This window comes from Camelus ferus, chromosome 6, assembly GCF_009834535.1.
Source record: "Camelus ferus isolate YT-003-E chromosome 6, BCGSAC_Cfer_1.0, whole genome shotgun sequence".
In the NCBI taxonomy this organism is placed as follows: domain Eukaryota; kingdom Metazoa; phylum Chordata; class Mammalia; order Artiodactyla; family Camelidae; genus Camelus; species Camelus ferus.
The window spans coordinates 84,952,401-84,966,354 of NC_045701.1; the positions used below are offsets into that span (position 1 = coordinate 84,952,401).

At 48.3% G+C, this 13,954-nt stretch overlaps 1 protein-coding gene across 1 annotated transcript; it reads right to left on the minus strand.

Moving 5' to 3' along the window:
* Positions 1–1,338: 1,338 nt before the first annotated feature.
* Positions 1,339–13,441, minus strand: LOC102517209 (serpin A9). Its single transcript, XM_006184214.3, has 5 exons — positions 13,239–13,441; positions 7,650–8,295; positions 5,500–5,773; positions 3,418–3,565; positions 1,339–1,887 (listed from the first exon to the last, which is right to left on the minus strand). Exons 2-5 carry the CDS (start codon positions 8,278–8,280, stop codon positions 1,684–1,686), a joined length of 1,257 nt encoding a protein of 418 aa, XP_006184276.2. The 5' UTR covers positions 8,281–8,295; positions 13,239–13,441; the 3' UTR covers positions 1,339–1,683.
* Between the last annotated feature and the right edge of the window lie 513 nt (positions 13,442–13,954).

Genomic DNA, 13,954 nt, shown 5'->3' on the forward strand with positions numbered 1-13,954 from the left:
AGCAGGCACCAGTTGGCACTGCCACCCCCGCCTAGAAAAGTGAGGTGTTCAGATGTCCCGGGTGATCTGCCGACATACTTCTGTGATGTGCTCTTACACGCTGTAGCACAGACATGAAGAAGGTGGTAACTGGTTTTATTTACATCCTGGGCACAGTTAATTAACAACGGAGGAATCTCATTAGCAGCAGACACTGCAGGGGGAGTTAGCATTCGAAAGAGGTGGCGGCCTCTTGGAGGTGGCGGCCAGCTCTGGCTAACTAGAATTTGGACTAAAAATCCACACTAATAAGCAGAATGGATGGCTTTTTAAAAAAAGGTATTTTTCCAATGATGAAAGGACTGGTGCGGGAGATGTATGGATTAGCTAGGAACGTTGTTTGCTTCTGAGTCAAGAACTTGGAAAAGACAGCACATCTGACGTGGTGTGGGACACTGGCACCCCCAGTAAAGGAGACTTCGGACACAGCAGTCCTGAAAGGGAAGGAACCAGAACAGCCTGCCTGGCAGCGGGGGGCGGGGGACCGGGGAGGATGGCGGCGTGGCGTCTGTCTGATGCTCCTGTGGCCATTGCACCATGTGCGGCTCTGAGGAATCAGAGTAACGGTGCCAGGCCATTGTCACTAACAACCAGCAGGGAGGAGGCTGACCACAAGAGCTGAGTGTACGTGTGTGTGACAGCGTCAGAGCCAGGAAGGCAGCAGCCCTGATGATGGAAAACCATCGCACAGACTCAGAGAGATCTTAACAACTAGTACATTAACCCCTCATTTTCCTGTTTGAGAAACTCAACTGGTTTAATACCCTCCCCTCCGCCTTCCAAACCCAGACTCCTTTCCTCAACCAGTAATACCCTGCATGATCTGACCAGGGTCCCTGTACCTCTCTGACCTTGTTTCTATCATTCCAGCCATTAGGGCATCCTTCTGTCCCTCCAATGCACCTGCTCATTCTAACTCAGCCTTTGTGCTCTCAGAAACACCTCCTCGCTGTCTCGTCCTATTCAAATCATCCTAGTCAATGCCTTGCCAGTGCTTACTGTAACTTTTAACAATTACGTTTATTTATATGTTTGTTTTTACAGTTGTGGCAGTGGCCATCTGTCACCTCCACGTAGGTCCCATTGATCAGGGACCTTGTCTGTCTGGTTTGCTCCCAGCACACAGTAGGTGCTCAGTAAGTTTTTGTTGAATGAATGGATGAAGGAGTTCATGTAGCCACTGAAATGTCACATATTGACGACCCAGCCACCGTGACTTCGCAGATCAACCATTTTCAGACTAGGACCCTGGAGGCATGTGGGAACACTGTTGCAGGCTGAATTCACATTTTGGGTTTATTGAATTTATTACTGTAATTCTGCAATAAAGGTGACTGATCAATATGTCACCATTCCCAGGGACTCTGAGGGCTGAAAGTCCACCAACCCAGAACTGTTCCATGAAGTTAGTGACCCGGGAGGATTTGTGGAAAAGAGCACTGACCGGGGGTCAGTGGGCTTTGGTTTGTGACTGTGGTCACTGCTGCCTTAGGACAACTGAGCCGCATGCAGCTCTGCCGGGGTCGGGTGGACCCTCAGAGCAAGAGACAGCACTTCCGAACGTCACAGCAGGAGCAGCAGGCCACGTGGTATGTCATTTCCTGCACATCGTCGACATGTATTCAGATGACAAGCCTCTTCCACCTAGAAATTAGTGGGATTTCCAACTTTCCCCAGGAAGAGGATGGTCTCTGTGATTTTGTCTGTAATCAGCAGCAGGAAGGGCCTATTGAAGCAGATGGTGGAGTAAGGGGGGCCATCCTTCGACCGGACTGTGAACTTGGTGGCGGTGGCTGCTGCGGCCTGGGTGCCCTCCTCGCTGATGTCCAGCACAGCCTTGTGGGCGGCCTGCCAGAGGAAGAACAACCATCAGCTCTTCCCTTACAGACACCTTTACTTACTGAGTTTTGGTGTTTTGCCTGGGAATGGAGACACCCCCTTGAGAGGCTTCAAGATAATTCCTGGCATTAGATTTGCTCAACCAGTGGCAGGTGTTGTGGCTACTGGTCACCTGGCCGGTAAGCATGGAGTTGGATGGTCACAAATCCAGACCGGAAGGACCTAGGTTTGAGTTCTGGTTTCGCCACTCATGGTTGCAGAAGCTATTTAAGTGCTGTGTGTTTCACTTTTCAAATCTATAAAAGTGTGATGTTAATTGCATGTCTCCCACAAGTTTATCCACGGAGTTAAAGGAGATCACAGCAAGCAGGGGCTCATGACCTCGCTGGCAGTAGTAACTGTTACAACTGCTGCACAGGAGACATAGGCTAGGTATTACTAAGTATGGGATCCCTTCTTGGTCTTCTATTCCTAAATTTCAGGAGGCTGAGAACTCTCCACAATCACAAGCACTGTTTTTTGTGTGTGCAGGAAAGCATATAATGGGGAAAAGTCCATTACGCGCATCCTATTCCAGAGGGACCTCTCTGGATGCCATTCTTTCCCTGGACACCAATGACACCAATCTCGTGCAGTGGCCCAGGGCCACTTCTGACTGTTATAATCTGTCACCCAAATAAAATTTTAGGTCAGGGATCTGAAACCCATATGTGGACAGGGGCTGGGCAGGTAACCCCAACGAGCTGAGGAGACGTGTTGTAAGAGCAGGGGGCACATGGCGAGGGTGAAGGGCATCCTTGGGCTCACTGCTGCCATGTGGGAATTGGGCTTGGTGATTTGTTTCAAGAGAGTCAGAATCTAGATTTTTTAGTTCTGATATCTTACACTGTAGAAATCAGCTCTTTTTTCCCCTCTTTGTTTCTTTCTTTGTTTCTTTCTTTGTTTCTTTCTCTCTTCCTTCCTTCCTCCCTCCCTTCCTCCCTCCCTTTCTTCCTTCCTTCCTTCCTTCCTTCCTTCCTTCCTTCCTTCCTTCCTTCCTTCCTTCCTTCCTTTCTTTCTTCTTTCCCTCCCTCCCTCCCTTCTCTCTCCCTTCTTTCCTTCTTTCAACTGCAGATCGAGCACAACCCATCTACTGGATTCTCATGCCTCGCAAGCAGCCATGCTGTGAACTCAGTGTGAGCACCTGGGTTGCAGGGAGGGGAGTTCAAATGCCAGGTGGGCAGCTGCTTGTCCTGCCGTGGATGTCGGGGCAGAAGTGCCACCTGCTGAAGGGAGGCGTGATTCCCACAGCACTGTAGTTGGACCTTAGGAGCACTTATTTGAAGAGGAATAAAAGATGCCTGTGTATCTGTGGTACGATGGCCATAAAGCCACAGGCCTGGCAGCCATGAGACCCAGACATATTTCTGCACAGGGAAATCACTTTGCCTCTTGGGGCCTCTGTTTCCTTATCAGTGAGATGTGAGCCCTCGATGAACCAGTCTCTACAGGCCCTTCCAACTCATTCTTTCAGGCCAATATGCTCATTGACTAACTCACTTTGGAAACTTGCAGGAATCCTCCCTTTGTGATTCCAGAAAAATCAGCATTTTTGTCAAATGCATCCCGGATGCCCATCTTCGGGAGGATGGTTTCCAGGTCATAGGAGGCAGAAATGGAACATTTGGGAATGAACACCTCCACCCACCTGTGGAAAAGAAAAAAAGACAAAGTGAGATCACCAGCCCATGGAGCCCATTCTGGGTGGCATTTCAGGGGACTTTGCACTTCCTCTAGGAACTGGTTGCTGCTGGAGGGGTCAACACATCCCAGACAACCAACCCAGCTTGCTCTGGAAGCAAGCCTCCTGGATGAGCAAGTCCAGCTTTGAAGGTAAATAAGATGAAAAATGGGCTTCATAGTGAAGTAGGGGCAGAGTTGATACAGGGGCCCAGCAAAGGTGCCCATGACAGAGACCAGAGGGAGGCACTGGCAGTGATGGAGGTGGTTCTACCCCAGCCCCGGTCCAGAGTGTGCCTCCCCACCACTCTTCCTGAGACAAACCCTGGCTGAGAGCAACAAAGTCCAATAGAACTTTCTGTACAGTTGGAAATATTCTCTCTGTTCTGTCCAGTATGGTAGTCACTAGCCCCATGTAGCTATTAAGAAACTTAAATGTGGGTAGTGCCAACAAGGAACTAAATTTTTAATTGTATTTAATTTTAAATAAGTTAAATTTAAATAATCACATGTGATTGGTGGTTACTATATTGGACAGCATAGCCCTAAAGTTCGGCACAATTTTTTCTTCCTTGGCAGTGGTTTCCCCAAACCCACATTTATTGAATAGCCCACATTTATTGAGAATTTACTATGTGCCAGGCATTTTCTCCAGCACATTCATTAACATTATCTCCATTTTAAAGATGGTAAATCTTAGTTGACCATGCTTTGCCCAAGGCCATGTACTTAGTGAGTCGCAGAGGGAAAGCACAGAAGTGAGAGATGAACACTTTAGTTCCTCATTGCTGGAATTTCTCGTCTGACATCTAGCACAATGGACAGCTCTCTCTTCCCTTCCGTCTCTGCGCTGGCTTGGCCAGCTCCATCTTCTCTGTGCTCCGTCTGCTACACTTTAGAGACCCCCACCTCCACCCCCAGCCTCCGTGTTGCCTCCTCTTCCTCTTTCCAGCCCTTGCTGCAGTATGAGGAGAGAAGAAAACTCTGAAACATTCTGTAGGGTCCTTTCATCCCTACTTTGCATCTTTGCTAGCGCTGTTTCCTTTACCAAAAATGCCCTTCCCAACCAAGCCTCTATGTTTTATCCATCCTTCATGTCCTACCCATACTTGTGGCTCAGATGCACCGCGGCCAATGCCAGAAGCTCCTCCGAACTCTGCCCACCCTCCCCTGGGGCACTGACCTTTGTCTTTCTTGAATTACAATGATCCCTGATACTATCTTTTCTCCCCTCCTAGACTCTGAGCACCTGGGGTTGATGTTAACAATGCCAAGAAAATACTGCTAAGAGACTGTGCACAAGACTTTGACATTTCCTTTTATCTGATAGTTAATATCCTATTGATCCTTTCCATAACGAGAACTAATAATAATATTACTATGAGCTAACATTTACTGAACACTTATCTCTGAGGTTTTTTTCTAAGCACTTTATTCAAAGCAATTAGTTTTATCCTTTTAACAATTTATGAGTTTAATAATACTATTATCGTCATCTTATAGGTGAGCAGCAATGCTTCTGTGTGTGTTTGTATAGAATAATTCCATGGAATTTAATATTGAATTGGCTGATAGAGTGAACTCTGCTAGCACAGAACAGGTACAGTTGACGTGAGACTCTTGCAAGAACACATTAGCTACACGACCTTGGGCAATTCACTTCCCTTCTTGGAGCCTCTGTTTCCTTATCTGTAATGGGGGTGATAACACTTCTTATGTGTCAAGTAATGGCGAAGTTTAAGTGACAGCATGTACACAGAGCACGAAGCTCCCTGCTCAGCATGCAGTTGGTTCTCAGTTAACAGGAGTGATTATTCAACAGCTGTTATCATGATCTTCCCCCATCCTTAGATGTACACCATCACCTGCCTCAGGCCACAGCAAGTTGACACTGTTGCCCACCTCTTCTGGAGTAAGTGGCTCCACCTCCACACTGTCCTGGCTGACAAGGCTCGTTCCAGCTGCCTCATTGTTCCCTGGCCAGGGAGGACGAAGAAGGCCACGGTGTCTCCACTGTAGTCCATCTGCAGCACAGAGCAGTTCAGCTCCAGATCCACCCCAAAAGCAACTTGCTGTACCTGGTGCATCATTGGAACATGTACAGTAGTCCTCTCGTCCACCAGGAAGGGGAAACTTTTAGTGGTATACGTAGGGTTAAAGGGCTTCTCCCACTTGGCTGGCACAAAGAGAGAAGGGAGGGCTTTATGTCCAAGTATAATCAGTGAGGTGAAGACAGCAAGAAGGTGTGAAGTAAAAACCTCTGAAAACTCTTTCCCCCATAAAAGTAATGAGAGTCAGAATTAACTTGTTCAGGAATCTGGAAATCAACCAAATGCTTTTAGAAAATTAGAGAATAGTTTATGAAAGAAAAACAGCTCAATCTTGGTAAGAACAGTGAGCTTTGTGGTGTTTTAACTTGCCTGAGTCCCATTCCCCACTCCTCAACTCTTGAGTAGCCTTAAAAAATAATAGCCTTTGTCTGCAGTAAGATACAGCAGACTGGGAGCTGCGTAAGGAAAAAAAGTAGGGCTAGAACCCTAGACCAAGGTAGGAAGCCTGACACTAACCAACTTCAAGACGGACTATAAATCTACCGTAATCAAGACAGTGTGTTATTGGTAAGAAAATAGACAAATAGATCAATGGAACAGAATAGGGAGCCCCAAAATAGTTGGATGCAATTAGGACATTCTCTAATAAACAAAAACAGACACTAGCCGACCTGCTTATAAGAAATACGAAACGGAGTCCTTCAGGAAATGACCCTAGACAGTAACTTGAATCCACATAAAGAAACTATATTCAATACCTTGTAATAGCCTGTAATGAAAAAGAATATGGAAAGGAATATATATATATTACTGAATACATGCTGTACATCAGAAATTAACACAACATTGTAAATCAACTATACTTCAATTAAAAAAATATGAACCAAAAACTAGAAATTCAGAAAAAATGTGTAAGAAACATGCAAAGAAGTATAGAGTATATAAGGTGGGTTTGAAAGTAGACCTGATGAATAAAGAGCATCAGATTATGCCGGGTGAAATGTTGGAGTATTGCAATGCTAATGATTGTTCAGAATTAATCTATCTATTTTAACCAATGCTAATCAACATCTAAATACTATTGAGGGAGTTAACACATTAAAAATAAAGTAGATGGGGATTTGTCTTCTCAGTTACAATACGTAAAACAGTGAAGAACTACCACATATTAAACAGGCCTACCAGTTTGGGAGTGAAGAATGCAGAATCAGAGGGAGGAATTATGGAAACTTAGCATATCAAAGTATAGTAGGGAAAAAGTAGGGAAAGACTAAATGCTTAACAATTCTCATATGAACAACTGGCAACCCCGTAGCAAATAGTATGCATATTTCAAATCACAGGTATTATCAGATATAACTTATAATGAAATGTAAAAAAAAATGAACACACGATCCAATTAAATGCTGTCTACAAAGCAGACAATAAGCACATGAAGAGATGCTCAGCATCATTAGTTATCAGAGACAGGAATATCAAAACTACAATTATATGCCACCTCAGACACCATATGACTATAATAAAAAGATAGATGTTAACAAGTGTCGGGGAGAATTTGGAGAAACTGGAACCCTCAAATATTGCTCACAGAAATTTAAAATGGTTCAGCCTTTGTGGAAAGCTATTCTTAGTTCCTCAAAAAGTTAAACATAGAGTAACTGTATTATCTAGTAATTTCATTCTTAAAAATACCCAAGAGAATTAAAACCATATGTCCATATACACACAAAAAAACTTGTACACTAATGTCCATAGCAAAATTATTTATAATAGCCAAGAAGTGGAAATAGCCTAAATTTCCCTAAACTGATGAATGGATACACAAAATGTGGCATAGCCATACAACAGAATATTACTCAGCCATTAAAAGAATGAAGTATTGATACATGTTCTACAACGTGGATAAATATTGAAAACATACAGTAATAAAAGAAGCTTATTTGACTAGGGGCGGGGAAGGAACAGAACATTAAAACCAAAATCAACTTCTCAGAGCTTTACCTTCAAAGAAAATGTGGTTCACCAGGATCATGACTGTCTGAGGTTCAAGGCTTTGGATTAAGTCCACAATCTTCCCTTTGGTCTCCCTCTTCACATAGCTGTTGATCTTCTTCCGGGCAGCTGAGATGCTGGAGAAATCTGTAGAAAAGACTTTCGACTCATACAGCCCCTTGACGTTGTCCAGAAAATTTGTCTGCAGCTGCAGCTCCTTTCTGATGAAGAGGACGCTCCCCATCTTTATGTCCCGGTCCTTGCTGGGGACAGCAAGGGAGTGGACCAGATGCTGGAAGCCCTGGTGGATGGTGGACTCTGGTGTGTGTGAGAGATTGAACCCCAGGCCCTGGAGGATCTGGGTCTTGGTGGCTGAGTGGGCCCCAAGGGAGAGCATGGCCAGAGAAGCAGAGACACTCACGGGGGAGAAGAAGATGTTTGGACTCGGGGCCTTCAAAACCAGCTTCTGGTACAGGCGGAAGGCAAAGTTGGTGCTGCTGGAGGACACCTGAGAGGCGGGACTACTTTTTCTAGGGGAAGGGCAGACAGATCCTCTGCTGGGGGAGCTGGATGGGGGCACACAATATACTGGAACACAGAGGATAACAACTAAGAAGGCTTGATAAAATGAAGGTGGCATTTTGGAATGAAAAGTCTGCAAGAGAGAAAAGAACCATTGAGGGGAGGTAGGTTGAGGGTCCAGCCCCTGAATCAGTGACTTTGCAACCCCCCACATCATTAGCAATAGAATGGGGTCAAGCAAGACAGCTAACAGTTCTCTCCTGTAATCTCATTTGATTTTCACGATAACCTCCTAATTTAGACACTAGTGCTCTTGTTTTATAAGTAAGTGAGTAAACATCTCAGAGAGATGGTGTAACTTACCCTGGGTCACACAGCTAGTCTGTGTTCTGCCTGGAATTCAAAGTCAGGTCACAATCCCAAATCCAAATCCCAGATCCCACGCTCTTCGCTTTTTCTGCTTCATAGGCTCACTTTTAAGAAGTGAGACAATGAAAACAGATTGCAAAGCCCCAATCTTAGTCTCCAGAAGTGATCTCCTGCACCTTAGAGATCATTCCAAACATCCTTTGTCCCTTTTGTCTAGATCTGATCATTTTCTCACCGTGGCTGCATCTCCCTAGTGAGAGGTATTTACTGCTGCAGTGATGACCCTCAAAAAACGGAACCCGAGAGCAGAAAGCTGCCTGCAACCGTGGTCCTCCAGGTGCCTGCTCTCCCGAAAGGTCTCATCCAGCAAGACTTCAGCGTCAGGAGGAGTTTAGACTGAGGACCTGATGGCAGTTGGAAGCTCCAGCAGTTTTGGAGTAGGTCAGGGTTGGGCCTGCGTCACCTCTAACGTTCACGGTGGGCAAAATTTTAACCTCTCTAGACTTCAGGGTTTTTTTTTTTTCTGCTCTGTGACATAGGGATAATTACCTGTACTCTATAGAATTGTTCAGAGGATTGAGAGCAGTAAGATCACTTGTCTATGTCAGGCCAGTCTTAACACGATAGCCACGTCCCCAACAACCTCTTTGTCAGAAGTAAATTGATATAAAGTGGATAACATTTTATTGCACTAGAGATGACTAAAGTTAGAAGGAACTATATGAGGAATCTTTTTGCTGAACAAGCAACTCCTTTGGGAAACTGTAAATTTCTCTCCATTTCCATTTATTTGCTTCAGCAATTTTTGTTTTGTAGCTTCCTGTCTGTTTGGCTGAAGTTAAGTTTTCTCACTAAGTTATGCTCACAAAAATCCACCCACCCACTGGACAGTTTATCCATATGTTCTAAGCGGACCCCCTAAGCTCCCCTACCCTGAGCCTGCTCCTTCTTTCTCCTCCTCTCAGATGGTCACATCACTCATGTCGGTCATCCACATCAGAAAACTGCCCATCACTCCGCAGGCTTTCGTCATCCTCTTCCCCACACCCAGGGAGTGGCCAACTGTTCTTCATTCTTGAGACTTCTCAAGCCTCGCCTTCTCTCCATTCCCCTGCCCTGTTCTTGATCCAGACTCTCCTCATTTCTCCCCTGGACAGTCCCAAAGCCTTCTGGATTCATCTTCCTCCCTCCAGCCATGTTACCTCAAATCAATTTTTCTCAAGGTTGCCAGCCTGAACTCCACCAACCTCATTCTGCACAAAGACCATCTCCTGGGGGTTAGAGGCAAAGCCCTCATACGGCACATGCCCCTCCTTCCCCTCTCTTCAGCTCCATTGCCCACCTGTATCTCCATCCTCAGTCCCTCTGCATCCTTTAGCAATGGCCATCTGCCCATGACCCTCCTCTCCCAGTGCTGCTCTGACCCTCCCCACCACTAACGCCGCTGTGCCCTGGACAGGCTGATTGCTCTCCTGGAATGTCCCTTCCCTTTGCTCATGGAAAAGCCCTTCTTTCTCACTCTTGAAAACTCTACTTAACCATGTGCCTTCTTGAGAGGCTCCCCCAACCTCTTTTCGTCTTGTGGTTTCATCACTGTCTCTCCTCTCCTCTCGTGCTCTGACACTTGATTCTACTCCTACTTCTCCATGCACTGGCTGCGTGCAGTTCTATGTAATAATCTGTAGGTTCCTTGAGGAATAGGACCACTTATTTATAGTCCATGAGTTCAGTACATTGAGTTGGACATGTCATCCTCAACAGGCTCCATGTGACGTGCTGGGGCTACCGTGGAGGAGCAAACAGGGTCCTTTCCCTTAAAGAGCTTACTGGGAAGACAGACAGGTAGCAAATACCACCCACCAGGTACGAGACGTGCATGTGATGGACAAGTACAGGCATCTCGTGGTAAGGACGGCTTCTACCGGAAGTGACAGCTAGCTGAGACTTGAAAACTGTTAGTGGGGGAAGAGGGCCAGAGGAGAGGTTTAGGCCAAGAGAACTGCCTGTGCAAGGTGGGTCCAAAGAACAGCAAAGGTGCCATGAAACGGAATCTCAGTGGTGCAGATGCCGGAGGGAAAGGGGGTGGGAGGCAGTGACAGGTGCAGAAATGAAAGGCCACGTGGAGAGACGGGCAGACTTGCTTCTGGGCCAGGGATCCACCGAGGGGATTGGCCTGGAGGAGTGCTCGATCAGAATGGAAGGTTCGAGGGCTATTCTGGGATTTCCTGTGTCATTGATTTGTCTATCCACCCCTCTTCCTACCACGCACTCCACGCACGGTGCAGGGGCTCAGTAGATACCCGTATGCTGATCTGGGTTGGAAGAGGTTTACACCAGCATCAGAACCAAGTAAATGAGGGGGAACATGGGACTAGAACCCCGGGGTTCTTCTATGTGACGAGCTCTGTGACACCTGGGGGCCTCCTGGAAGCCCTGTGAGACTGCGGGGTCTGCAGGATGCCCTGCTGTGTTAACCTGGGGGACCACTGGCCTCAATAATTTAATAGCAGCACTTGGTCTTGGCAGTCAACCAGAAGTCAGAGCCTAGGCAGGAACACTTGCATCCTGCCAAGCCTCAGAGCGATAGATATGCTTAAACTTAAAGCGCAGCAGCCTCATGCAACCCCTGGCATCACTTCCCCTCCCCGAGCCGCGCTGTCTCCTGCCTGTGAAAGAAGGTGGCTCCAAGGAAAAAATTACACTGGTGTGTATTAGGCCCAGCACAGCATCTGGCCCACAGTGGACATGAGCTCAAAGCTGCTTCTCCTTTGTGGCTCTAGTGAGTTTGCATTCTTCCCTTGGGAGCGGGGTGAAGGGACAGGCTTGTTCCTGGACATCTGTGACTGTGAGAGGGGAGGAGGTTGAAGGCGGAGTGTCAGCCAGGCCCAAAGGGGAGGGAGTTGCTACCGGGGACAGGGATGAGGTGCCACAGAGCACCAGGCTGTCCCGTCTGACCAGGGGCCTGTGCCCCATTCTGGGGAGGCTTTGATTGGCTGGGGTTCTCAGGTGCACCTGCTAACACCCTGTGCCTCCCAGAGGGCCCACATCCCCATCAGCACATGTGGCCTTGCTACAGGACATCTGCTCTGTGCCCCAAAACCTGCGCCAGGGGGGTCTGGGCTGAGCAGGGGAGACCCTGTGACCTGGCAGCCTCGTCTGCCCATAGGTGTCCCGGCACCCTGCCCATGACGCTGGCCTCCCTGTGACCTCAGGCAAGTTGCTGCTTCTCTCTGGGGCCTCAGGGAGGAAGCCTCAAAGGGCTCCTTCCTTGACAGTCAGGGCTCCACATCCATGGGCCTCAAGAAGCAGGTCCTTACTCTCGGAAAAAAGCTCCAGGAAAAAAGATCATTCGGGTTGGTTCTTATAATCCAAACTCCTTCCTTGCTTGGACTCTCTTGGTCCAAACTTCTCTTGTGGCTGCACCTTCTCTCTGCCAGCTCCACGAAGACCCTCGCCCCTCTCTTAGCGGCGACACGACTGTGGCCTGGGGTACCGTGCGTCCTGAGGGGCTCTGCCTGTCGGGGTGACAGGGATGCTGTCTTCCTTGCGCTCGCCTGGTCTGCTCTGGGCTCCTCTCCCACCACTGGGTGCCTTCATTTCACCCTTCACTGCCTCTCGCTGTCTCGGTTCCTCCCCATCTCCCAGCTGCAGTCTTCCCTGCACTGCAGACAGCCCGGGCTGTCTCCAGATGCAAGTCCCCTGTGTGTCTCACTCACCCGCTCAGACTCCTCCAGGGCTCCCCGCTGACCTTGGGAGGAATGCCCAACGCCTGGCTTTCAAGGTCCTTCTTCCCTGGGGCCCAGCTTACCTGCCCCCCCACCCCTTCCCAGCAGCGCCCTGGAGCACGCGGCTGTTCCCGCCTCCTGGGAAGGTTGCATTGCCCTCAGTGCATCCCCCTCCCAGTCTTTATTTGCCTCCTTATCCAGCTTGGCTGTCGAAGAAGAGCTTGATTTCACTCCAAAACCCTACACTCCCTGGGGCCATTGTCTTCGTGACACGCACTGTTGGTGAGGCCTCAAACCTGGAATAACCCACCCCTCTGTTCCTTCTTTGCCAAGCGCTGGGGCAAAGGTGGCTCAGCAAGGCGGGCCGGTCCGCTGTGAACTCCCTGCCACCCTCCTTTATCTGCCGGGCGACATCGCGCCCATCAGCTCACTCTCCCACGACCTGTAGGGAGTGTCTCAACCTTCTCCATCTCCTTCAGGTGAACTCTTCACTTTGCCACATATGGAATTGTGCGCGCGCGCACACACACACACACACACACACACACCAGACAACCTTGCCTCCTACCTCGCATAAAAGAGAGACCCTCAGAGGTACCCTGCTTTCCCCAGCACTCTTCCGCCTCCCCCGGTCCTTCTGAGGTCAATCTCACTCCCCAGACTTTAAAAACCATCCTTTATCTGCACCTCAGGACCCTTATACCTCTCTCTTCTGTATTTAGACATCTACTTCTCAACTAGATCCTTGCTGTTGACTTTTAAATACATTCAAGTCTTGCCCATTAAGACAAACCACCACCAACAACAAAAACAATAACATGTTCCCTTCTGGCTATTGCTCCATCTCCATCCTTCCCGTCACATCCACAAGAGCCACGTACTCATGGCCTCCCCTCCCACTCTCTCCCTGGCCCACTCCAGCCTGGCTCCCGGGTCCACAGAAACGGGACCAGCCTGTGAACTTATCAGGCTTTCATCTTACCTGACTTCCCAGGAGCCTCTGACACACTCAGCACTTATCCCGTCCCTCCCCTGGGCTCTGGAACGCCACGTTCCCCTAGACGTCTCCTGTCTCTCTGCTCCTCCTCCTTGTCCCCTCCGCCGGTTCCTTGTCTCCTCCCCGTCCTCACGCGTTAATGAGCCCTCCAGCATCCGCGCCTGGTTGTGGCGCTCTCCTCGCTTTGATGGCTCCTTTCTCTCCAGCTGATCTCGTTACACCCACGGTTTCATTACTAAGAAATGCAAATCACTTATTATTTTCAATCGCCAGCCCCGGGCTTTTCCTCTGAACTCCATATATCTAACCTCCCATACTTGATATCTCCTTCTGATATCACAAATGAACCTTAGGCTCAATCCGACCCAAACCAGATGGAGGCTCTTTCCCAAACACCATCGCCCAACGAAAGTTACAACCGAAACTCCCTTTCAACATCTCCATCCGTGGCGCCACCACTCACCTAATAATTCAAGCCAAGGACTCATCCTTCGTACCGCCTTCTTCCTCGTTCCCCGTGTCAACACATCACTTATCTATTTTAAATGTCCCCACAGCCTCCCATTTCCCAGAGTGGACACCGATCCTGAATCCAACCTGCAAAGCCTCCAACTTCATCACCCATCTCAGACCCTTGCTCAGACTGCTCTGTCCAGCGATTCTGACCATTTTCATGGTCCTCACTGGTGAGGTTTGTTGTG

Coding starts and splice junctions, on each gene's coding strand:
- LOC102517209 (XM_006184214.3), bottom strand. CDS start 8,280: ATGCCACCTTCATTTTATCAAGCCTTCTTAGTTGTTATCCTCTGTGTT. Junction 3,566..5,499: donor AGCCACTTACTCCAGAAGAG/GTGGGCAACAGT, acceptor TCTTTTCCACAG/GTGGGTGGAGGTGTTCATTC. Junction 1,888..3,417: donor GATTCCTGCAAGTTTCCAAA/GTGAGTTAGTCA, acceptor TTCCTCTGGCAG/GCCGCCCACAAGGCTGTGCT.